Source organism: Mobula hypostoma, chromosome 10, assembly GCF_963921235.1.
Source record: "Mobula hypostoma chromosome 10, sMobHyp1.1, whole genome shotgun sequence".
In the NCBI taxonomy this organism is placed as follows: Eukaryota; Metazoa; Chordata; class Chondrichthyes; order Myliobatiformes; family Myliobatidae; genus Mobula; species Mobula hypostoma.
The window spans coordinates 20,568,953-20,593,745 of NC_086106.1; the positions used below are offsets into that span (position 1 = coordinate 20,568,953).

Consider the following 24,793-nt stretch of genomic DNA (forward strand, 5'->3'; position numbering starts at 1 on the left):
TACTTGCCAAGAACATTTGCCTTAACAGTCTGAGTCAGCCTTTAGGGATTTGATCTGGGAAGCAGCATTGCGGAATTCGTGGAGACAGACTGAGTTTCAGACCCCCATTTATCGGGAGCAGTTTTTGTCCAGCTCCCTATCATCCTGGTGCATAATACGGTGCTTCACTGCAGGTCATAATACGACTTCGTCATATCCAGCCCGAAATCTAGAGGATCGCCGAGCCCCCCAGCAGATTTTTTAAACCTACACTCAGTGTCCGGGCGTCCCACACAGCGGGTCTCAATCTCAGCAATCCTAGTCCTGAAGTGGAGATGATATAATCAACCGACTGGGCTTCAGCTGACAGCTCCTCCTCTGTAGTTTCGTTCGCATTGAGACTCATTTCCAGTGGAAAATGTACCAATTCTCAGATTATGCACTCGTGATCTGATTTATATCCAGGTATGCCAGAGTAAAGCCGGCAGAAGCGAGCGAAGAGTGTGATTAGAAGAGTTTTGTTGTAATAGATATGGAGGACAGCCACCTCTCACACTGTGGCACGCCAGGATATAGACGATGTGATAAACCGATGTAGAATAACCCCCGCCCCCTCACTCCCTCTCAGTACAGTCACTCCTCAGTCAAACCGCCCTAGAACACCAAAGTGTCTCTGATAATTAATGTTCCCCAGAGCCCGATCATTTACTGTCACGTGTAGACGAAGCACCGTAACCTGACAAGGTGGATCGGTGACACCATTCCTACTCACTGCGCTTGGCCTTGAGCTGCCGTCCAAAGTGATCCGCTGAACCTCTGCGCCCATCTATCCAGCATCCCTTCTGGGGAATCCACTCTGAAAACCCGCCTTCGATTGCATGGACGAGTGGATGTAGCCCACAACGACCGAGATACGGCTGTGTCGATCACTGCTGCCATGTCCTTCAGCGCTCAAAGAGTAGGTGCTGTCGCTCAGTATTATTCCCGGTCTCGTGTCGGTGTCTTGACTGTGTCTCTCGCACAGTAATAGGTGGCCGTGTCTTCCAGTCTCAGGTTGTTCATTTGCAGATAAACGGTGCTGCTGTCCTTGTAAACCTGGAACCTGTCTTGGACTCCAGGCGCGTGCTTCTTGATACCTTTATCCCACACAACGGCCACCCATTCTAGCCCTTTCCCGGAGACCAGTTTCACTATGACAGGCCATGTCATAGCTGCTGAGGCGAACCCACTGACTGCACAGGTCAATCTGTGGGTCTGTCCAGTCTTTGCCACCGCTGACACAGACCGTGTCAGCACGATATCGGACTGACGCCTGTCAATAAAAAAAAAGAACAGAAATTGATAAAACGAACTCCGAGCATAGACGCACAAAGCCTTTGAGAACCAGCCATCCAAGGGTAGGTAATAAATTGCGGGACAGACACCTGCTAGGCAACGCAGGAGAGGACAGAGATAAGGAATGGCTCCTGTCCTGCTGGGCACTGAATGCGACTTGGACATTTTTCAGATCGGCGTTCAGCTGAGCGCAGAGAGCGCTGTTCAAATAGAGACGTGGTCTGCGATTGAGAGAAGGAGCTGCTGCTTGAACAGGCTCCCAACTACGAAAACCAGAGGCAGAGTTTCCTGTCCTCGCCCCCAGCAGAGATTTGAATTTTCCAAACAGGTCAGCGGAAGTGAGAAGATCGGGATAGAAGATCTGTTACACTCATCATTTTCGGTGATAAGCCGCTTGTTTAAACTGAAAGTAGGTTACATAGAAGTAAGTACAGAGGAGATGTCCAGGGTACGTTTTTTATGCAGAGTGGTCAGTGCGTGGATTGGGCTGCCAGCAGCGCCGGAGGAGGCGGAAACAATAGGGTCTTTCAAAACTGTTCTGGATAGATACATCGAGCTTAGAAAACTAGAGGGCTATGGGTAAGCCTAGGTATTTCTAGGGTAAGGACATGTTCGGCACAGCGTTGTGGGCCGAGGGGCCTGTATAATGCTGTAGGTTTTCAATATTTCTATGTTTCTATGAAAGGCAGAGAACCCCGGCTAGAAAGAATGAGAGACAACAGTCAGTGGACAGGGTTAGCCCTAAAATACAGGGCACCAGAAACACCAGCCAGTGGACAAATATCTCCCTGTGAGTCAGCACGTGTGAGACACTAGTTAGCGGACAGCGATTCCCTTGCGAGACAGGAACGGAGATACTCGTCAATCGACTGGTTCCCCATAGATACGGCGACTGACAGTCTAGTCAGTGAACAGATATCCCCCGCGAGTCAGAGACTGAGAGACATCAGTTAGTGGACAGATATTCCCCGAGAGTTAGAGACTGAGAGACATCAGTTTCTGGACAGATATACCCCGAGAGTTAGAGACCGAAAGACATCAGTTAGTGGACAGATATCCCCCGAGAGTCAGAGACTGAGAGACATCAGTTAGTGGACAGATATCTCCCGAGAGTCAGAGACTGAGAGACACCAGTTAGTAGACAGATATCCCCCGAGAGTCAGAGACTGAGAGACACCAGTTAGTAGACAGATATCCCCCGAGAGTCAGAGACTGAGAGACATCAGTTAGTGGACAGATATCCCCCGAGAGTCAGAGACTGAGAGACATCAGTTAGTGGACAAATATCCCCTGAGAGTCAGAGACTGAGAGACATCAGTTAGTGGACAGATATCCCCCGACAGTCAGAGACTGCGAGACATCAGTTAGTGGACAGATATCCCCCGACAGTCAGAGACTGAGAGACACCAGTTAGTAGACAGATATCCCCCGAGAGTCAGAGACTGAGAGACATCAGTTAGTGGACAGATATCCCCCGACAGTCAGAGACTGAGAGACATCAGTTAGTGGACAGATATCCCCCGACAGTCAGAGACTGAGAGACATCAGTTAGTGGACAGATATCTCTCTGAGTTACATGGACTGAGCACACTAGTCAACGGGCAGAAGTTCTCATTAGGGACACGGTTAGAGAGACACTGGACAGTGCAGGGGAATGTAACAAGCAATAAAAACGAAGGGTCTCGGCCTGAAACGTCGACTGCACCTCTTCCTGGAGATGCTGCCTGGCCTGCGGCGTTCACCAGCAACTTTTATGTGTGTTGCTTAAAAAGAGTTGCTCTACAGTTTTCTATCTGCCCCCACAGCACGAAAATCAATATGAAGCAGAGATCCCTGCGTGGAAAAGGATGTAATATTTTCTGATAGCAAACAATCTTTATCAGAGACCTGACAACATGAATTTCAGCGCCGCTTTCTGGGCATGTCTCCCCTCACCATTATTAGAAAGCTCTTTGTCCTGTTTCAGGCGGTGGGAGGAACAGAACCATCGTTAAAATGAGCTCAGGTGCAGAAACCATTGGCCGGAGAAGTAGTTATGGCTTATAACAGTACACTCCTCAGCAGGTTAGCAGGCAAGTACTGCTGAATCCGTCGTTATGAATGGAAACTCACGGGGGAGGGGATCAAATGTATAGATCATTACGGTAGGTTGTTTTCTTTTCCACCCTGGCGATGGCGGCATTGCGTGTCCCAAACTTTGCACCCTCACTCAAATATAACGCGCGCTGATAGAATTACTAATCAAACAAAAGCTTACCCCTACCCAGGTATTTTTCAGTCATTCAGCAGGTTCCTTTGCGCACAAATCAGTTGAGTATCCACAGATAATGAAGTACTTTCTGAAGTGGATTAGTGTTGAGACTGAAGGAAGGTGGGTTCCAAATTACATATAACAACCTCTGTGAAATATCAATGGCCTATAAAGAGATTCGGCATTCTTGTGATTCTGTTTGAGGGATCAATGTTGGGACAGAAAGTGGAGAACATTAAAAGCCATTTATGTCCACCCGACACAACAGCCCCATCATGGCAGTAATCACAATGGTGAACGTCAAAAGGACCACAATCTTGTCGTAGGGTACAGTCACGATGAAGGAAATCCTGAACATAATACCAAAATTGTTTTTCGAAATGTACGAACGATGCCTGGCTAAGCTGTCATCATTCCACTTACGAGCCGCCGTTGGAGCAGAAATGTTCGAACAATAGCTGGGGCATAATAGAGAAGATGGCCAAAAACTGACACTCTTCACCTGAACTAGTGAAGTTTAAGAGACTACTAGACAAGTATACGGAGGAATCTAAGGTGGGGGCTTATATGTGAGGCAGGGTTTGAGGGTCGGCACAACATTGTGGGCCGAATAGCCTGTACAGTGCTGTACTATTCTATGTTCTATGTTCTATGTTCTAATAGAGATGATAGCCAAAACTGACACTCTTCATCCGAACTGCAAGTGTTTCTGCCATTTATCGTTACTTTCCACTTGCATTTTTCGGGCGAAGTGCAATGTCTCACGCTTGCACGGATTAAATTTTAATCTCCAATTTCTCGGCCCAATAACTGTCGATGTCATGCTCTGTCAATTTGACAGACTTCTTCGTTGTTCACAGGCAGTACGTCTGTTCTCGGAAAACCTAATCAGCCAGCTCATATTTTTCTCCAAAGATTTACATATAGCAGAAACTGCTGAGACTCTTGCACCGTCCTTGGCAGATTGTCAATAGCCATATTTCTCCTACATCTCTACTCTCTGCCTTCCATAGCCAAGGCAATTTAACATCCAATCGATCAAGTCTCTAAGGATCATGTGCCTTAATCTTCTGGGTCAGGTTACCACCAGGGATTTTTTCGGCGTTATTATTGTATACGTAGATGGTGTTCCACCACACCGCCCGGACCGCACATATTTGTCAGTCTTCAGAAACGTATTTTATTTTATAAGACATGGTCTCCTTCGCATAAAACAGTTCTGACCAACAGGGCACCAGCCTTACTGATTCACATCAATAGTGGGATAAAATGTATCATTTTTATATAATAACAACAAACACTATCGGCGACTACTTGCTTCAATCAGTGCAGTGAACTTTCGCCGATCCTGTGATTACATTTCCAGAGAATAAAACTGTTTGGGCGGCAGAACCATGCAGCTTGTAGTATTGTTAACTTAGAGCTCCAAAATCGGTTTTGCCTGGGTACAGTCTATGTATATGGTTTGCAGCTCTCTTTGTGTCTTCCTGCGGTCCCGCCGGGTTATACGATTTCCACCAATATGTCAAATATTTTTTTTTCAGGTAGACTTTTAATTAATCGCTGTAAATTAACAATGTGAGTGTTGGAAATTATGATAATTTGCAGGGATTGTGTGGAAAACGGAGGAAGATAGCAGAACATGCTGACTTACGTTTCCCTGGGGATCCAATGTCTTCTCACGCAAAACTACGGAAATTTGCATCTTTCATAGCATACCACCAATTATCAGCCTATAAGTGAAAATTGCGTGTCCATAAAAAGGAGGGAGCATGTTCAAGGGTGATTATTTTCGTTTCTTAATTGGCCGGAATCAATATGTCAAATAGCGCAGCAAAGTCAAACAGGGTCAAAATAAATGGAATCAACGGTTATGGTTTTGTGAACAAAGTAGGTAAAATTCTAAAAGTTAGTGGGGGTGCGAATAGCATGGGTTATATACTTTATACTTTATTGTCGCCAAACAATTGATAGTAGAACCTACAATCATCACAGCGATATTTGACACCGTGATCTCCCGCTTCAGTTTCTGTTTGTAAGCCGGGAGGAGGAGTACGGCCTGGTGGTCCTATTTTCCGAAGTGAGGTTGTGGGACGGAATGGTAGACATTCTTGACTGCTGTGTAGCTGTGGTCAGGTATATTCGGGCCTCGAGTGGGGCAGGAGACATGTTGGTATAACTTTGGCAGCGTCTTTCTGAGGTTGGCCTGTTTAAATTCCCCGGCTATAATGACCAAAGCCTCCGGATACCTGGTGTCAAGTTCACTGATGTGGGCATACAGTATGTTCAGAGGACACTCCACGTCCGCCTGGGGGGGAATGTGGACCGCTGTCAGTATGACCAAGGTGAATTCCCGTGTAAGATAGCAGGGACGACACTTCACCGACAGGTGTTCCAGGCCCAGGCTGCAGGAACTTGCAGTGCCACTATGTACGAGCACCACGCAGTGTTGATCATTAGCAGACACCAGCTCCTCTGGTCTTGCCCGAAGACGCCGTGAGGTGCATCTGATGGATCGAAAATCCCTCCGGGCGGATGGCACAGACGGGGTTGGCAGGGGAGAGCCAGGTCTCGGTGAAACAGAATACACAGCAATTCTGCATCTCCCTACAGAAGGTGAGTGTCCCTTCAAAATCATCCACCTTGTTCTCTATGGCGTGCACATTAGATAGTAGTACGGTGGGCATAGGGGCCTGAAGCCCCTCAGCTTCAATCTGACCACAGCCTAGCTCTTTTCCTACGCTTCCTCGATAAATAGTGCATCTTTCCAGGTTTCCATTGATGCAGTGTGTTGCTGTCAGCTCTTTCAGGTTGGTGGACGCATTCCGCGAGGATCAATCGGCGGGTGGCTTCGTCGGGTGCTCCGGATTGGGCCGAGTGACGGAGGAGGGTCCGCTGCCACTTCCAGCTGCCGGGGGCCCGGGCTGTCGATTGGGCCGGGCCCCGAAGCCGACAATTAATCCCGGATGGCAGGGCTCCTGGCTGAAACAGGTCCGTAAGCCGAGTCACGGTTGTGGAGGCCTCCGCTCCAGCCAAGCCTCGGGCTCGATTTCCGAGGTCGGCGGAGGAGGCCTCACTTCCGCCATCTGTGGATGGCCACCAACGAGGCTTTATGGTGGTCACTCCGGGGAAGAGTCTGGGGCACATTAAGGTCTCCGCCGTCACTTCTATGTCGTCGTCTGCTCCGGAGAGTTGCTGGTCGGAATGGGACGTGTCTCCAAGCGCTCCAGCACGGTAGCAGACCGCGGATCTCCAGGAACCCGGTGAGCCTCGCTGGTCGAGTCCAGGTGCGGTCCGGAGTGTAAGAACAGTTCTGGCGCCGTGGTCTTCAGCTGGGTCAGTAGCTTCGCCAAGGTGTTGTTGATCTTGCTAGATGTAGCAGATTGAAGGTATAGAAGTGTTTCTCGGTTATAGGATAGTGGAGAGGGCACGTGCAAAGTCGCCAGTTACCGGCGCCATCTTTCTTTCTTTTTCGGTTATCCAGTTGTCGCCATGCTAGGACTAATGTTGGCAAGCATGCGTAGGGTCACGAAATGATGACACGGGCAGCTGATATTTGAACGTGCTTCTGTTTACAAAGGGTCATTTAGAAGTTAGAGTTGGGCCGTCGACCATGAGGGTGCAGTCATAAGAGAAGTTAGAAATATTAACTGCATGGGTGAGTGATGGGAGTTGCCAGGAGTGGACAATAGATTTCACTTGTTGCCTGAAGTGGAGGGCTTCAGATAGCAATTGGAGCCACTTCCACAACGTTTGCTGTTGTTCCAGGTACTTTCAGTCTTCGTTTTTTTAATTTCTCATGTATTAAATTTGGTATTCTCTCTTTCATCTAAGACACTGAATATCGTCCCTGTCATTCTCTCTGACATTATGTATTTCACCAGGTCAGCTTTCCTGCTCAAGATCATTCAATCATTGTTTGTCTAAACTCCCTCCGCTCCCCCCCCCCCCGCCCCAGCCCGCATATCATATATGTCAATTCAGATAACATTGAAACATAAACATAGAAACCTGGAAAACCCACAGCACAATACAGGCCCTTCGGCCCACAATGTTGTGCCGTATTTTGGTGAAAGTGCATTGATGTGAGCCAGTAACTCTGTTTCCCAAACTACATATGTTCCCTGAGCTGCTCAGAGTTGCCACTGCAGGAGGCAGAATATCCCACCGGGACCTTTCTCTGGACTTCAACGGACAGCTCCTCCTCTGTAGTTCCGTTCGCATTGAGACTCATTTCCAGTTGAACTTATATCCATTTCTAGATTAAGCACTCCGGATCAGATATATATCTATGATCAGGGTAAAGACCGGCAGATTCGAACGATGAGCCGAGTTAAAAGTGTTTTCTTGCAGTAGATATTGAGAGCTGCCACCTCTCACACTGAGGGACACCATGAAATAGCCGATATGACACCGACGTACGGTAACCTGCGACCGTATCACTATCTCCCAGCAGTTCACTCGTCAGTCAAATCGCGCAAGAACAGCAATGGTTCTCTTGTCACTAATGTTCTGCAGACCCCGACCATTTATTGTAACATGTAGACGAATGACCGAGATCTGCCAAGTTGGCTCTTTGAACCTACTCCCCCTCACGCCGCTTGGCTCCGAGCTGCCGTCTGTAGTGATCCGCTGAGACAGTCGGCCCATCCATCCAGCATCTGTTCTCTGGAATCATCACTGAGAACCCTCTTTCCATTGCGTGGACGAGCGGATGTGGCCCTTAACGACCGGGATACAGCCGTGGCGATCACTACTGGCCTTTCCCTCTGCGCCCTACCGGTCGGCGAATTCACTGGGTTTTTGTTTCGGTCTACTCCCGATCTCTCTCACTGTGTCTCTCGCACAGTAATAGGTGGCCGTGTCGTCCAGTATCAGGTTGTTCATTTGCAGATAAACTGTGCTGCTGTCCTTGGAAACCTCGAATCTGCCTTCGACTCCAGGAGCGTAATTTTTGTCACCGTTAGCCCATACAGCGGCCACCCATTCCGGCCCTTTCCCTGAGACCTGTTTCACCCAGTACATGTGATAGCTGCTGAGGCTGAACCCACTGACTGCACAGGTCAATTTGTGGGACTGTCCGGCTTTTACCATCTCTGACTCGGGCTGTTCCAGCCTGATATCGGACTGCACGCCTGTCAACAAAAGAAGAGCAGAAATTGATAAAAATATTCCACGAGCATAGATTCACAAAGCCTCCGAGAAACAGTCTGCCTCGGTTAGATAATAAATTGTGGAACAGGCACCTGGAAGGCAAAGCAGGAGGAGACAATAATAAGGAATGCCCCATATCTTGCTGAGCACTGAATCCGACTTCGACATTTTTGAGATCAGCGGCTTCAGTTGAGACGGGATTTATCGCGTCAGCCGAGAGCGTTGTTAAAATAGAGACGTAGACTGCTAGTAAGAGGAGGAGCCGCGGTTTGTAAAGGCTCCCACACAATGAAACCAGAGACACAGATTCTTGTCCCCGCCCCCAGCAGAACTTACAATTTTCCAAAATATACTTGTCTCTGCACAGGACACAGGTCAGGGGCAGTGACCAGATCCGGATTGACAGGGCTCAGAGACACCAGCCAGTGAACAAACGTCACCCTGTGAGACAGGAAGTGTGAGACACCAGAAAGTGGACAGCGATTCCTCTGAGAGACAGGAACTGAGAGATTCCAGTCAATGGACTGGTGCCGCCCCCCCATCCCCCACCCCCGACACAGCGACTAACTGACGAGTCGGTGGACAGATAAATTATGAGAGACAAAGACTGAGAGACACCAGTTAGTGGACAGATATCGCTCTGATTGACAAGGACTGATAACACTGGACAATGGGCAGAAGTTCTCCTTTGGGACACCGTTCCAGAGACACTGGACTGTGTACGGAAATGTAAGAAACAAAAAGCTCATGGTGTATATGCGATTATCCTGTTGTCGTCATATTGGGATCAATGCTGGCAAGTACGCGTCGGGTCACGAAAGGATGACACCGGAAGCTGATAGTTGAATATGCTCATGTTGACAAAGGGTCATTTAGAAGTTAGAATTTGGGCCATCGAACATGACTGTAATATCATATGTGAAGCCAAGATATTAGCTGCATGGCTGAGTGGATCTGGAGTTTCCAAGAGTGGAGAATAGATTTCACCTGTTGCCTGAGATGGAGGTCTTTAATTTCATGGAGAGTTTGAATAAGCTGGATGTATTTTCGCCGGAAGGCTAACTCTAACATTGGTGAAGTTTATAAAATTGTGAGCAGTACAGAGGCAGCCAGAGTCCGTTTCCCAGGGCACACAAGGTTACAACCAGACGGCACAAGTTTCAGGTGAGAGGGTTAGAAAGTAAAGAATATCTTTGCGATATTATCCCATACACGGTGATGTGGTTATTTCGAAAGAATTTCCAGGTAAGGTGGGGCAGCTGATTGCATACGTTGTTTTAAAGACAGCTATGAAACTGAATGAATAGGAACGGCAGAAATGTGATGGGTGACAAACCTGCACATGAAATGATGGTATATAGGCATCTCGGGAGGCCGCAAAATCCATTTCCTGTCCTATAACATATTCTGATTCTCTTCCACCGCATCCTGTACACGCTAAAATATTGCAACCTGAGGTATTATGTTACTTGCCCCTCTGTCAGTACTTTTAAAGTGGAAATAATTGTGGACATCCTGGCCTACCCTGACATATCTTTCTTCTCTGTATTTTTCACTTTGGTAGATAATATTATTTAAGTTAATTTGTTCGTGCATTTCCTCTCCATCTGTTATTGTATGATCACTTTGTACGGTCTACTTCTACGGTGGACGGTGTTTATCCCTTCTCCGCCCAACCATTTGCTTCACAATGTTTCCTCTTTCTCGGTCCAACTTCTGATGGAGGGACTTTGAATTAAAATATTAACTCACGTTTCTCTCTTGCGGTGGATACGATCTGACCTCGTGAGCATTTCCAGATTTATTTTTGAAATTCCAACGTCTGTTTTTTTTTCAAATTTGTTATGACAAAAATGTGTTTCCGGTGGCGGGTAATGACTCAAGCATTAAATTCCACAGACAGCCCCTCTTGAGATTATTAATATAAGACTGTAACACTCAGTACATAGAATATAGAACTGTATAGGCAATGCCCGTTTAGCTCGCCCCTGCCTGTGGCAATCATGATGCTCTTTTTAAGCAGCATGTCCGCCTACAGCCTGCATGATGCATTGCCTGTGAAATTGTCTCTTAGATGTTGCATTCATATCCGCTTCCGTAAGTTCTACTGAATTTCCAGGTACTTGCAGTCTTCGTATTTTTAAAAAACGTCTCGTGTATCCTCTTTGGAATCATCCCTTTCATCTTAAATCAATGTGTCCGAAGATTTCACGGTTCCCACCCTGGCATAAATGTACTGATTATCTTCCCTGTCATGCTCTGATATTATGTATTTCACCAGGTGCTCAACGGGCTTTAATGTTCAATATAATACAATCCTAGTTTGTCTAAACTCACCTACATACCATACAAGCCAATCCAGTTAACACACAAGTGACCCACTTCTGTGCCATGTCCAAAACCTCACACCTTCCTAAAATGTGACGTCGACTACTGCTCGCAATACTTAAATGCGGCCGAGCAAAAAATGTACATGGCGGCAATTTTATTTGCTAACATTTATACTCATTGACACGAACGATTACGGGATATGTACTGTAGCTTCACTTAGCACACTCCTTCCAGAGGCGCAATGCCGTGCAGGGTTTGGAGGCTTGGGTGCCTTAATGACCCTGACGGCCTAGTGCTTTGGCGCTTCGTAGGATCTCTTATGCCTCAGAGATCAATCCGCAGAGGCTGCACTGAGAGCGATAGACCGGTCCTGTAGGTCCGTGGGCTGGTTTTCAGCTCAGTGCCAACAGCCATGACAAGAGAAAAAAGACGAAGTGCTCCTCATATGAAGTGACACACTGAAGAAACACTTAGCAATGTAATCCCCCTCCAAAACGTCTGCTGAAGTTCTTGGTGTTTTCAGTCTTCGCATTTCTTTTAAAATTTCAGTTTTTTCCTCTTAATATCCTCTCTTTCATCTTAAATCAATGTGACCGAAGATTTCATTGCTCCACCGTTGTATTGACGATGTTATATATATTACCAGCTCGGCCGGCAGGCTTTATTGCTCAAGAAAATGCAAATTGTAGTTTGTCTAAACTCCCCTCATATATCAGAGAAGCCAATCCAGAAAACAAACAGTTGACCCACTTCTGTGCCATATCCAAAACCTCGCATCCTTCCGAAAATGTGACGACGAGAACTGTTTGCAATACACAAAGTATGGTCGAGCCAAAACTTTATATAGCTGCAATATTACTTGCAAATACTGAATGACAGGAGCAAAAACGGGATATATGCTGCAGGGTTCATTTAACACACACCTCCGAGAGATTTGGAGGCTTGAGTGCCCCAATGACCCTGAGGGTCTTGTGCTCTGGCGTGTGTTTGGTTCCCTCATACCATACAGACTAAAGAGTAGAGGTTGCACTAAGAGCGATACACCGGTCCTCTAGATCCGGGGGCGGGTGTTTAGCTCAAGGCCAACAGCCCTGACAAGGGGAAAAAATGACGAAAATGACCCTCGTATGAAATGACACACTGCGGAAGCAATTGCTGATTTGGGGAAGGCGCAGGGAAATTTTGGTGTTGCAGAAGTCAATGAAAAACGATTTGGTTTGAGCGGAATAAATTCATTAAAATATTTTTTTAAAAATGGAACGGCGTGGCTGCCAAGAATCAGTCTGACAGAATTTCGTGAAAGGTTATTGATGTGAAACTGCATCTCTGTTTCTCAAAACATAGATGTTCCCTGAGCTGTCCGGTGTTGGCATTGTAGGAGATCATTCGGGCAGATTTGCAGCCGAAGATCTCTTTCATCCCAGGACCAACAGGCGGTGAATGCATTTTGTCTGTATCTGTGTTCCATGTGTACTTTACAGAAACACCGATCAAACGAACAGCCGAGAGCTGGGCTGAAGCGGGGTGCTGGAGATGCATGTGTCAGCTCGGAAAAAAAAAGAAACGAAATAACGTTTGGGTATTTGTACAAGATAATCGAGGGCGAATCAACAGATCAGGTGAACTTCGATCTGATTATTGTCTCTATTGTATCAACTTGATATAGCGGGTAACTTGAACAACAGGCGGACAATTTTAGTTGGTCATCAGCTGGACTCTGGGCTTTGCTGGTAAGCTTAGAATGAACCATACACCTGGGTCGCCATTCAGAAAGCCCTTGGATGCAAACACATTGATGGGCCAGGAGTTATAAAGAGGCTCGTAGGGTAACGCTGAGAGAGCTCTTTCCTCAAGGATATCAGTAATTCCTTACTAATGGAGAGACTTAAACAATGCAAATTGCTAAGATGTTAGAAATCTGACCGCCGATCCAAATCTATTGCAGAACATTTTGATCTGAGTTTAAATTTGACAGATTTTTTTTCTTTTGTGTTGGTATTCGTGGACTGCTCGTCCATCCCCTGCGCTACACATCTGATTTCATTTGCTTCCCTATTCTCCATAGTCCGAAATCCAACCTTCTGCTTTCCTCCTTCGAAAACATCACAATAATATCCTGTATGTTTGTTATTACCTTAAATGTTATTGACTCTGTTGTGTGCAGAATGGCTCCACATGCTCTGTTCAGCAACAGGGCCGTATTTTGCAACTACGTCATTGTCCTTGAAGTGCCCGGGCACAATGTAAGGTACTCTGTAAATGTCAAGTCGGTACCGCACAACTACTCTTGCCGACTTGCTACTATATCTGGTTTCACGCCTTGGCAAATGTTTCATTTCTGATGTAATGGTTTTTCTGTAGCAGCATTGTGTTTGGGTTATGACTAGAGATCAACGCGGCTTTGTAATGTGCGGCGTCCAATGAGGCGAATGGTGTTCGTTCTTGTGTGCCCGACAGCGAGTGACTTTGCGGGCTTTTATTCGGGAGAAGATGCCTGAAAGGCGAAGTCGTAGAATGCACCTGGAGTGGACCTGTAGTGTGGTTGGGAGTCGACGACGACCCGGTGAAATCGATGGAGAACGAACAGGCGGGAAAACAGTGAGCTCCATTGTGCGCACCAGACTGCTTTATTAAACTGGGCCCTTTTTTCTTTTTGTTTTCTTTATTAACCCTAGAATCGAATTAAAGCTCAATCGTTTAATTGCATATTGTGTAATGTTTGTTATTTCGAGGTACTGATTTGTGACAGGTGAACAAATCATGCAGCATACACGTAAACAAGATTTCTCAAGCTGTCCAGGACGGAGGCTGTAATTCCCTAGACTAATGCCACTGGTCGAACCTGAGTGTTACACTCGCTTATGTGGAACGCACTTGTTAAACGAACCCACGCAGGGTAGCCTCCAACCTGATGGCATGAACATCGACTTCTCTAACTTCCGCTAAGGCCCCACCTCCCCCTCGTACCCCATCTGTTACTCATTTTTATGCACACATTCTTTCTCTCACTCTCCTTTTTCTCCCTCTGTCCCTCTGAATATACCTCTTGCCCATCCTCTGGGTCACCCCACCCCCCTTGTCTTTCTTCCCGGACCTCCTGTCCCATGATACTCTCGTATCCCCTTTTGCCTATCACCTGTCCAGCTCTAGGCTCTATCCCTCCCCCTCCTGTCTTCTCCTATCATTTTTCATCTCCCCCTCCCCCTCCAGATTTGAAATCCCTTACTCACTCTTCCTTCAGTTAGTCCTGACGAAGGGTCTCGGCCTGAAACGTCGACTGCGCCCCTTCCTATAGATGCTGCCTGGCCTGCTGCGTACATCAGCAACTTTGATGTATGTTGCTTGAATTTCCAGCATCTGCAGAATTCCTGTTGTTTGGAATTATAGAGGCGGCTTTGTCTGTGAACTGAGAGCAACCAGTTCTTTTGAACAGCAAAGTTGAATTCATATCCCGTAAGTGTATGATGGGACGGGTTAGGGGAAGTTTCACTCTTTGTTTACGCTCTAATGCCCCTGCCCTGGCTGGAATGAGTAATGCAGAGGAATATTTGTAACTACACTGTTTACTCTGGGGTGCTCGATGGAATCCCTATGAAGAAGATTTACCTCGATACACAGGTAAATACTGATTCCATTCAATGACAGATCAGAGAGTGAGACCATTCATCCAATAGTGTGTGTGCTATCTTTTAGCTAAAGAAACCCAATAAAACAATAGATCTCTCTGCTCTGATCCGTCTCATTACGAAAATCAGATCTCCGCCAGTTCTCTCTCTACACTCACTATTAGACATCACGGTCATTCAGGCCGCGTGTTTCACATCACAAACGTTCACCAATAAACGTTCACTTAGATCGACTCCTATTACACATTAATCACTAGTCAGCCACCCTCCCCACATTGTCCACACTATTCACAACCGCCATCCGCCAGTGCAAGGATGCCTGGAATTTATGAAGGCCTTGTGCCTTCATTTCGCTGCCTTAATATTTCTATACCACTTTCCCACTGCCTTCCCAACTCCAAAATTTATCCCCCCTGTACACCGTCTGCACACCCACCAGGGAGTAAAATTAAAATCTTAAATCCATCAATTAATCCTCAGATCTCTCCTGTACCATAGAAGCATCCTGGGACAGACCTCACGCTGAAAATTACGTGATGGAACTGACATCCACCTATACCCTGGGGATATAGGAGGCAGTATAATAGAGCTGAATATGGACCAGCATTGACAAGGATGTACAAGAAGATGTTGGCTGCAACATGAATGTAAGGAAGGCCAAACCCATGACTGGGGACAAATGGAAAAAGTGCATAAAAGCCAGGACAAAGCGGCTACGATATAACTTCTTCCACTCAGTCACCAAACTGCTTAATTCATGCTGACGCAAAAGTATTTCTATGTTATATTGACTATCCTGTTGTATATGATATTAACTATAAATTACTATAATTGCACATTGCACATTTCAACCGAGACGTAACATAAACATTTACTCCTCATGTATATGAAAGATGTAAGTAGTAAAGTCAATTCATTTCAATTCAGTTCAATTCAAGACACCGTTAGCGTGCTCCCTCCTAGTCGGCAAGATGTTCACTCTGCTCCGTCTCCCCATTCACCCAATACAGCAATTCACTGGTCGGCCGCATCAACTAATCTCAGAAAAGTGTCAACATTATCCCCGACCGGAAGCAGCTACTTCCTGGAATTTTACCTGAAATTCCGAGCCTGGTTCTTCCTGGCCTGCGAATAAAAGAGGCACTTTCACAGTATTCCTATCTGCTGACACCGGTTTCCTCTTTTCCGCAGAATTGGACCTGAAGCCCTTTGGGCTTATACTTACCCAGAACATTTGCCTTAACAGTCTGAATCAGCCTTCAGGGATTTGATTCTGGGAGGCAGTAATGAGAAATTCGTGGCGATAGACTGCGGTGCAGACTCACATTTGTCGGAACCAGTTTTTTTCCAGCTCCCCATCACCCTGGTGCATATCACGTTGCTTCACTGCAGGTCATAATAAGACTTGGTCATATCCAGCCCCAAATCTACAGGATCGCCGAGCCCGCCAGCAGATCTATTAAACCCACCCTCAGTGTACGGCGTCCCACACTGCAGGTCTGAATCTCAGCCACCCCAGTTCTGATGAGGAGATGATATAACCAACCAGACGTTTCTCTGGGCTTCAACTGACAGGTCCTCCTCTGTAGTTCCGTTCGCCTTGAGACTCATTTCCAGTGGAACAGGTACCCATTCCCGGATTATGCACTCGTGATCTGATTTATATCTATGTATGCCACGGTAAAGGCCGGCAGAAGCGAACGAAGAGCGTGATTAGGAGGCTTTTGTTATTACAGATATGGAGGACAAACACTTCTCACACTGAGGCACGCCAAGATATAGCCATTGTGATAAACTCATGTACGATAACCTCTGGCCCTCTCACTGCCTCTCAGCACCGTCACTCGTCAGTCAAACCGCCCTAGAACACCAAAGTGTCTCTCATCATTAATATTTCTCATAGCCCGACCACTTACTGTCACGTGTAGACGAAGAATCGACACCTGACAATGTGGATCGGTCAGCCCGTTCCCACTCACGTGTGCCCGGCTTCGAGCTGCCGTCCGAAGTGATCTGAGTCCTTCGGCCCATCCATCCACTATGCTTTCTTGTGAATCCACTCTGAGAACCCGCCTTCCATTGCGTGGACGAGCGGATATAACCCAGAACGACCTGGGTACGGCTGTGGCGATCACTGCTGCCCTGTCCTTCATCCCCGAAGGGCAGGCGCTCTCGCTGGGTTTTTGTCCCGGTCCAGTCCCGGTCTCTCTCACTGTGTCTGTCGCACAGTACTGGGTGGCCGTCTCTTCCAGACTCAGGTTTTTCATTTGCAGTTAAACGGTGCTGCTGTCCTTGTAAACTTGGAATCTGCTTTCGACTTCAGGCGCATACTTCTTGTTACCTTTATCCCACACAACGGCCACCCATTCCAGCCCTTTCCCGGAGACGAGTTTCACTATGACAGACCGTGTCACAGCTACTGAGGCTGGACCCACTGACTGCACAGGTCAATTTGAGGGTCTGTCCGGGCTTTGCCACCTCTGACGCGGGCTGTGTCAGCATAACATCGGACTGCACTCCTGTCAATAAAAAAAAAAACGGAGGAGATATTGATAATGCGACCTACGAGCATAGACTGACAAAGCCCTGGAGAACCAGACGGCCATGGGTAGGTGATAAATTGCAGGGCATACAGCTGCTAGGCAAAGCAGGAGAGGACAGAGATAAGGAATGCCTCCTATGCTGCTGAGCACTGAATGCGACTTGGACATTTTTCAGATCTGGGTTCAGCTGAGTCCGGATTTATCGCGAGCTTCTGAGAACGCTGTTCAAATAAAGACATGGTCTGCGAGTGAGACAAGTAGCAGCAGCTTGAACAGGCTCCCACCTAGGAAAACCAGAGGCAGATTTTCCTGTCCTCGCCCCCAGCAGGGATTTCAATTTTCTAAAAAGATATTTGTCTCTGCAGAGGGAACAGGTCAGCGGAAGTGAGCAGATCGGGATAGACAATCTGTTACACTGGTCATTTTTGGCGATAAACAACTTGTTTAAACTGAAAGTAGTTTACTTGGAAGTAAGTACCGAGAAGATGACAGCGGTACGTTTTATACGCAGACTGGTGAGTGCGTGGATTCGGCTGCAGGCAGCGGCGGTGGAGGCGGAAACAATAGGGTCTTTCAAGAGAGTCCTGGATAGGTAAATCGAGCTTAGAAAACTAGAGGGCTATGGGTAAGCCTAAGTATTTCTAGGGTAAGGACATGTTCGGCACAGCGTTGTGGGCCGAGGGGCCTGTATTATGCTGTAGGTTTTCTATGTTTCTATGTTTCATGAAGGGCAGAGAATCCCGGCAAGAACGATAAAGGACACCAGTCAGTGGACAGGGTTAACCCTGAAATACAGGGTCTCAGAAACACCAGCCAGTGGACAAATATCACGCTGTGACACAGGACGTGTGAGACACCAGCTAGCGGACAGCGATTCCCATCCGAGGCAGGAATGGAGATACTCGTTAATGGACTGGTTCGCCCTAGATACAGCGACTGACAATCTAGTCAGTGGACAGATATCCCCCGAGAGTCAGAGACTATGAGACATCAGTTAGTGGACTGATATCTCTCTGAGTGACAGGCACTGAACACACTTTTCAATGGGCAGCTGTTCTTCTTGGGGAGATGGTTCGAGAGACACCGGACAGTGCACAGGAATGTAACATACAAAAAAAAGAGTTGCTCTACAGTTTTCTATCCGCACCCACAGCGCGAAAATCAATATGAAGCACAGATCCCTGCGTGGAAAAGGATGCAATATTTTCTGATAGCAAATTACTTTTATCAGAGACGTGACAACATGAATCTCAGCGCCAAATCCTGTGCATATCTCCCCTCACCATTATTAAAAAAAAACTCTGTGACCTGTTTGAAATTGTTTGTAAATTGGATTAGTAACCATGCAGATGATACTAAGATAGGTGGTGTTGTGGATGATGAGGTAGGTCTTCGAAACTTGCAGAGAGATTTAGGTCAGTTCGAATATTGGGCTGAAAGATGACAGAGGAGTTTAATGCAGAACATTAAAGTGCTACATTTTGGTAGAACTAATCAAAATAGGACATACATGGTAAATGGTAGGACATTAAAGAATGCTGTAGAACAGAGGGATCTGGGAATAATGGTACATAGTTTCCTGAAGATGTAATCTCATGTGAATAGGGTGGTGAAGAAAGTTTTTGGTTGCTTGCCTTTATTAATCAGTGCATTGAGTATAGGAGTTGGGATATAATGTTGAATTTGTATAAGGCATTGGCAAGGCCAAATCTGGAGTATTGCGTACAGTTCTGGTCACAGAATCATAGGAAAGATGGCAATAAATTTGAGAGAGTGTAGAGGAAGTTTACTAAAATGTTGCCTGGGTATCTCCTAAGTTGCAGAGAAAGATTGAACAAGTTAGGTCTTTATTCTTTGGACCGTAGACGGTTGAGGGGATACTTGATAGAGGTGTTTAAAATTATGAGGGGAATTGATAGAGTTGACGTGGTTAGAATTTTTCCATGAGAGTGGTGATGATTCAAACAAGAGGACATGGGTTAAGAGTTAGAGGGAAAAAGTTTAGTTCTAACATGAGGGGGAACTTCTTTACTCAGAGAATGGTAGCTCTGTGGAATGAGCTTCCAGCAGAAGTGGTTGAGACAGGTTTTATGTTGTCATTTAAAGATAAATTGGATAGATATATGGACAGGAAATGAAGGGGGGTTATGGGCTGAGTGCAGGTCGGTGGGTCTAGGATAGGGTAAGAGCTCGGCACGGATTAGAAAAGCCAAGATGGCCTGTTTCCGTGCTGTGATTGTTATATGGTTATATGGTTATGGTTTCAGGCGGTGGGAGGAACAGAACCATCGATGCCGGGAGCTCAGGTGCAGAAACCATTAGCAGGAGAAGTAGTTGCGGCTTATAACAGTGCACTCCTCAGTAAGTTAGTAGGCAAGTACTGCTGAATCGGTCTTTATGAAGGGAAACTCACGGGGGAGGGGATCCAAGGTACACATCATTAGTGTGGGTTGTTTTGTTTGCCCACTCTGGTGATAGCAGCACTGCGCGTCCGAAATCTTGCACCCTCACTCAAATATAAACCACAATGATAGAATTACTAATCAAACCAAAGCTCACTCCAAACCAGATAATTTTCAACAATTAATCAGTTCCCATTTCTGCACAAATCAGTACAGTATTCAGAGATATTGAAGTACTTTCTGAAGTAGAGTCAGTGTTGTGACTGAAGGAAGGTGGGTTCCAAATTACATATATCAACATCTCTGAAATATCAATGGCGTTTAAAGAGATTCGGCATTCTGTGATGCTTTTTGATGGATGAATGTTCGGACAGACAGTGGAGAACATTCCACCATTTACGTCCACCCGACACAACAGCCCTATCATGGCAGTAATCAAAATTGTGAACGTCAAAACGACCACATCCTTGTCGTAGGTGTTGGAGGCTTACCTGCTTCTGTGTCTCGGAGATCTATGTTGGCTGGCCCCAGAACATTGTGCTTGGTGCTTGGCAGGGTTACCGATGACAAGCAGCTCAGATGTTAGAGCCCATAAGGAGAGTGGTCCAGTGATCCCCCAGGATCGGATGTTCTGCACAGGGTTACGAAACCTGACTACAGATAAAATTGTTCTGTTAATAGTAATACCAATTTATATCTCTGTGCGTCGGTATTACTGAATATCCACCCAAGATTTACATGACTGACAGGAAAGAAAACTGAGAGGAAGCTGCAGTCATGATGAAGGAAATCCTGAACATGGTCATGATCAAGTCCAAAATTGTTTTCGAAAAGAACGAACTATGTCTGGCTAAGCTGTCATCATTCCACCTACGAGCTGCCGTGGGAGCAGAAATGTACGAACCGCAGCCTGGGCATAACAGAGGAGATGGCCAAAAACTGACACACTTCACCTCAATGGTAAACGTGTTTCAGCCATTTATCGTAGACTTCCGACTTGCAATTTTCGGCAGAAGTTCAATATATCACGCCTGCACGGATTAAAATTTAATTACAATTTCTTGGCCCAATATTGGTCGATGACCTGCTGCGTCAATTTGACAGACGTCTTCGTTGTTCACAGGTCGGCAGTACGTCGGTTGTCAGAAAACCTAATTAGCCACCTTATATATTTCTCCAAATATTTACATATAGCAGAAACGGCTGAGACCCTTGCGCCGTTCTTGGCAGATTGGCAATAGCCATACTTCTCCTGCTTCTCTGCTCTCTGCCTTCCATAGGCAAGGCAATTTATCATCCAACCGATCAAGTCTCTATGGGTCATGTGCCTTAATCTTCTGGGTCTGGTTACCACCTGGGATTTTGTCCGCTTCATTGTTGTACATGTAGATGGTATACACTACTCCGCCCAGACAGCACATGTTTGTCACTCTTCAGAAACGTATTATCTTTCATAAGACACGGTCTCTTCCGCACAAAGCAGTTCTGAACAATAGGGTACCATTCGTAATGACTCACATCAATAGTGGGATAAGATGAATCATTTTTTATATAATGCCAACAAACTCAATCGGAGCCAACTTGCTTCAGTAAGTGCAGTGAACTTTCGCCGATCCTGTGATTGTTTTTCCAGAGAATAAAACGGTTTGGGCGGCAGAGCCATGCATATCGTAGGATTGTTAACTTAGAGCTACAAAAACCAGCTTTCGTTCATGACGTCGGGTATAATCTATGTGCACAGTTTTCAGTTCTCTTTCTGTCCTCCTGCGGTTACGCCGGGTTGTACGGTTTCCACCAAAACGCCAAAGATTTTTTTTTTTAGGCAGTCGTTTAATTAACAATGTGGGTGTTGGAAGTTATGATAATTTCCAGGGATTTGTGAAAAATGGAGGGAGATCGCAGAACATGGTGAATTTTGTTTCCCTAGGGATCCAAGGCTTTCTTATTTAACGTTTCGTAAATTAGCATCTTTCTTAAAATACCACCAATTATCAGCCTATAAGTGAAAGTTAAGTGTCTATAAAAGAGGCGCGCATGTTAAATGGTGATTATTTTTGTTCCTTAATTACAGGCCCGATTCAATATGCTCAACAGCTCAGCAAAGTCAAATAGGGTCAAAATACATGGAAATAACGGTTATGGTTTTGTGATCAAAGTGGGTAAAATTACAAAAGTTCGTGGAGGTGCGGATAGTATCCAGATGTCGCCATGCTAGAACCAATGTTGGCAAGCATTCGTAGGTTCACGAAATGATGACACGGGCAGCTGATATTTGAACGTGCTTATGTTTACAGAGGGTCATTCAGAAGTTAGAATTGGGCCATCGACCATGAGGGTGCAGTCATATGGGAAGCTCGAAACATTAACTGCATTGGTGAGTGATTCTGAAGTTGCCAGGAGTGGACAATAGATTTCACCTGCTGCCTGAAGTGGAGGGCTTTAGATGGCAATTGGATCAGCTTCCACAACGCCTGCTGTAGTTCCAGGTACTTTCACTCTCCGCATTTTAACATTTCTCATGTATTAACTTTGGTATTCTCTCTTTCATCTATGACACTGATTATCGTCCCTATCATTATCTCTGATATTATGTATTTCACCAGGTCAGCTTTCGTTCTGAAGATCATGCAATCCCCGATTATCTAAACTCCCCCGACATATCATATAAGCCATTTCAGATAACATAGAAACATAGACATAGAAAAATGGAAACCTTACAGCTCAATACAGGCCCTTCGGCCCACAACGTTGTGCCATACATGTACACACTTTAGAAATTACCTAGGGTTACCCATAGCACTCTAATTTTCTAAGCTCCATGTACCTATCCAGGAGTTTCTTGAAAGACCCTATCGTATCTGCCTCCCCAACCGTTCCCGGCAGCCCAATTCATGAACTCACCAATCTCTGAGTAAGAAACGTTCCCCTGGCATCTCCTCTGTACCTACTTCCAAGCATCTTAAAACTGTGCCCTACCTATTAGCCATTCCAGCCCTGGGAAAAAGTCTCTGACTATGCATACGATAAATGCCTCTCATCATCCTATACACTGGAATCAGGTCACCTCCCATCCTACGCCGCTCCAAGGAGAAAAGACCGAGTTCACTCAACCTATTCCCATAAAGCATTCTCCCCAGTCCTGGCGACATTGAAAATCAAGAGGAGAAGGTGTCCCTGAAAAGAAACCTAAGGCACACCACTTGTCACCGACCTGCAGGCGGAATATGACCCGTCTACAAACACTGTTTGCCTACTGTGGTAAAGTAAATTCTGGATCCACTAAGAATTGTCCCCGGGGATCCGATGCATCCTTGCATTTTGATAAAGTCTTGCGTAGTGTACCTTATCAAATGTCTTGCTGAAATACATATACACTGCATCTACTGTCTACCCTCATCAATGTGTTTAGTCACATCCGGAAAAAAAAAATCAGGCTCGTAAAGTACGAAGTGCCTTTGATGAAGCCATACTGACTATTCTTAATCAGCTTATGCCTCTCCAAATGTTCATAAATTCTGCCTGTCAGGATATTCTCCATCAGCCTTTCAACCACTGAAGTAAGACTCACTGTTCTATAATTTCCTGGGCTATCTCTACTTCCGTTCTTGAATAAGGGAACAATATCTGCAATCCTCAATCCTCTGGAACCTCTTCAGTCCAAATTGGTGATGAAAAGATTATTGCCAGAAGCTCAGCAATCCACTCCCTCGCCTCCCACAGTAGCCTGGGGTACATCTCCTCCAGTCCCTAACTTGATGTTTTCCAAAAGCTCCAGCATATCCTCTTTCTTAATATCTGTATGTGCAAGCATTTTAATCCGCTATAAGTCTTTTCGGTCAGGAGCTTTTTTCCGTAGTGAATACTGAAACAAAGTAATGATTAAGTATAACATACAAATGACCCACTTCTTTGCCATTTCCAAAACCTCACTTCCTTCCCAAAATGTCGAGATCTGCTCGCAATACAGTAAATGCTGCGCCAAGAGCGATCCATCACTCTTCTAGGTACGGTGGTGGGGGTTCAGCTCAAGGCCAACAGCCCTGACATGTGTAAAAAAAAAGAAAATGACCCCCATATAAAGGGACACCCTGGAGAAGCATTTGCTGAGTTGGGAATTTCCCTGTGATGTTTTGGTGTTTTGGAAGTCAATGAAAAACAAGTTGGTTTCATCAAGATAAATTCGGTAAAATATTACCGGAAACAGCCCAGTTGCAACAAATCAGGCTTACAGGCTTTGGTGAAAGGGCATTGATGTGAGCCAATAACTCTGTTTTTCAAACCAGATATGTTCCCTGAGCTGCTCAGAGTTGGCATTGCAGGAGGCAGATTAACGCCAGTCGGGCAGAATTGCAGCCGAAGACATCATACATCCCGGGAACAATAGGAATAACTGCTCTTTTGTCTGGATCAGTGTTCCTCGTTTACATTACAAAAACACCGAGAGCAGGGGGCTGGGCTGAAGGGAGGAGCAGGAGGTGCGTGTGTCAGCTTCGAAGAAACTTGCAACGGAATAACATTCGGGTATTTGTACAAAATAACCGAGGGTGAATCACCAAAGCGGATGAGATTCTGTCTGATTGTTGTCTGCATTGCATTAATTTGATAGAACTTAACAGATGGGCAATTTTAGTTACTCATCTTTTGAGCTGTGGGCTGTGCCGGGAAAGTTAGAATGAATTACACATATGGGTCGCCATTTAGAGAGAGTTTGGTAGCAATCACGTTGATGGGTCAGGAGTCATAAGAGGCTCAGCGGCAAAGGATGAGAGATTTCTTTCCTGAAGTCTATCACTAATTCTGAAAGGAAATTATTACTAACGGCGAGATTTGAAAATAAATTCCAATTGGGAATCTAACTGGATATACAAATCTGTTGCAGATTATTATGGCCTGAGTTTTAATTTGACAGGTTTGTTTTGGTTGTATCCATGAACTTTTCTTCCACCCCCCCCCCCCCCCGAGCTACTCACCTGATTTCATGTGCTGCTCTATTCTCCATGGAGTTGAATCTAACCTTCTGCCTGCCCATTGGATTACTCTATATATAGTGCCCTGGACGATATTTCCGCTTCGATAACATCACAAGAATATGCTGTCTGATCGTTGTGACCTTAATGTTTATGGAATCTGTTGTGTGCAGAATGGCTCCATTATCCCTTCAATGTAACAGGG

At 45.8% G+C, this 24,793-nt stretch overlaps 1 protein-coding gene across 1 annotated transcript; it reads right to left on the bottom strand.

The window, feature by feature from the left end:
• Positions 1-957: 957 nt before the first annotated feature.
• On the bottom strand, positions 958-8,893 carry LOC134352429 (immunoglobulin gamma-1 heavy chain-like). The gene is made up of 3 exons (XM_063059733.1): positions 8,812-8,893; positions 8,346-8,700; positions 958-1,291 (listed from the first exon to the last, which is right to left on the bottom strand). Exons 1-3 carry the CDS (start codon positions 8,885-8,887, stop codon positions 958-960), a joined length of 765 nt encoding a protein of 254 aa, XP_062915803.1. The 5' UTR covers positions 8,888-8,893.
• Between the last annotated feature and the right edge of the window lie 15,900 nt (positions 8,894-24,793).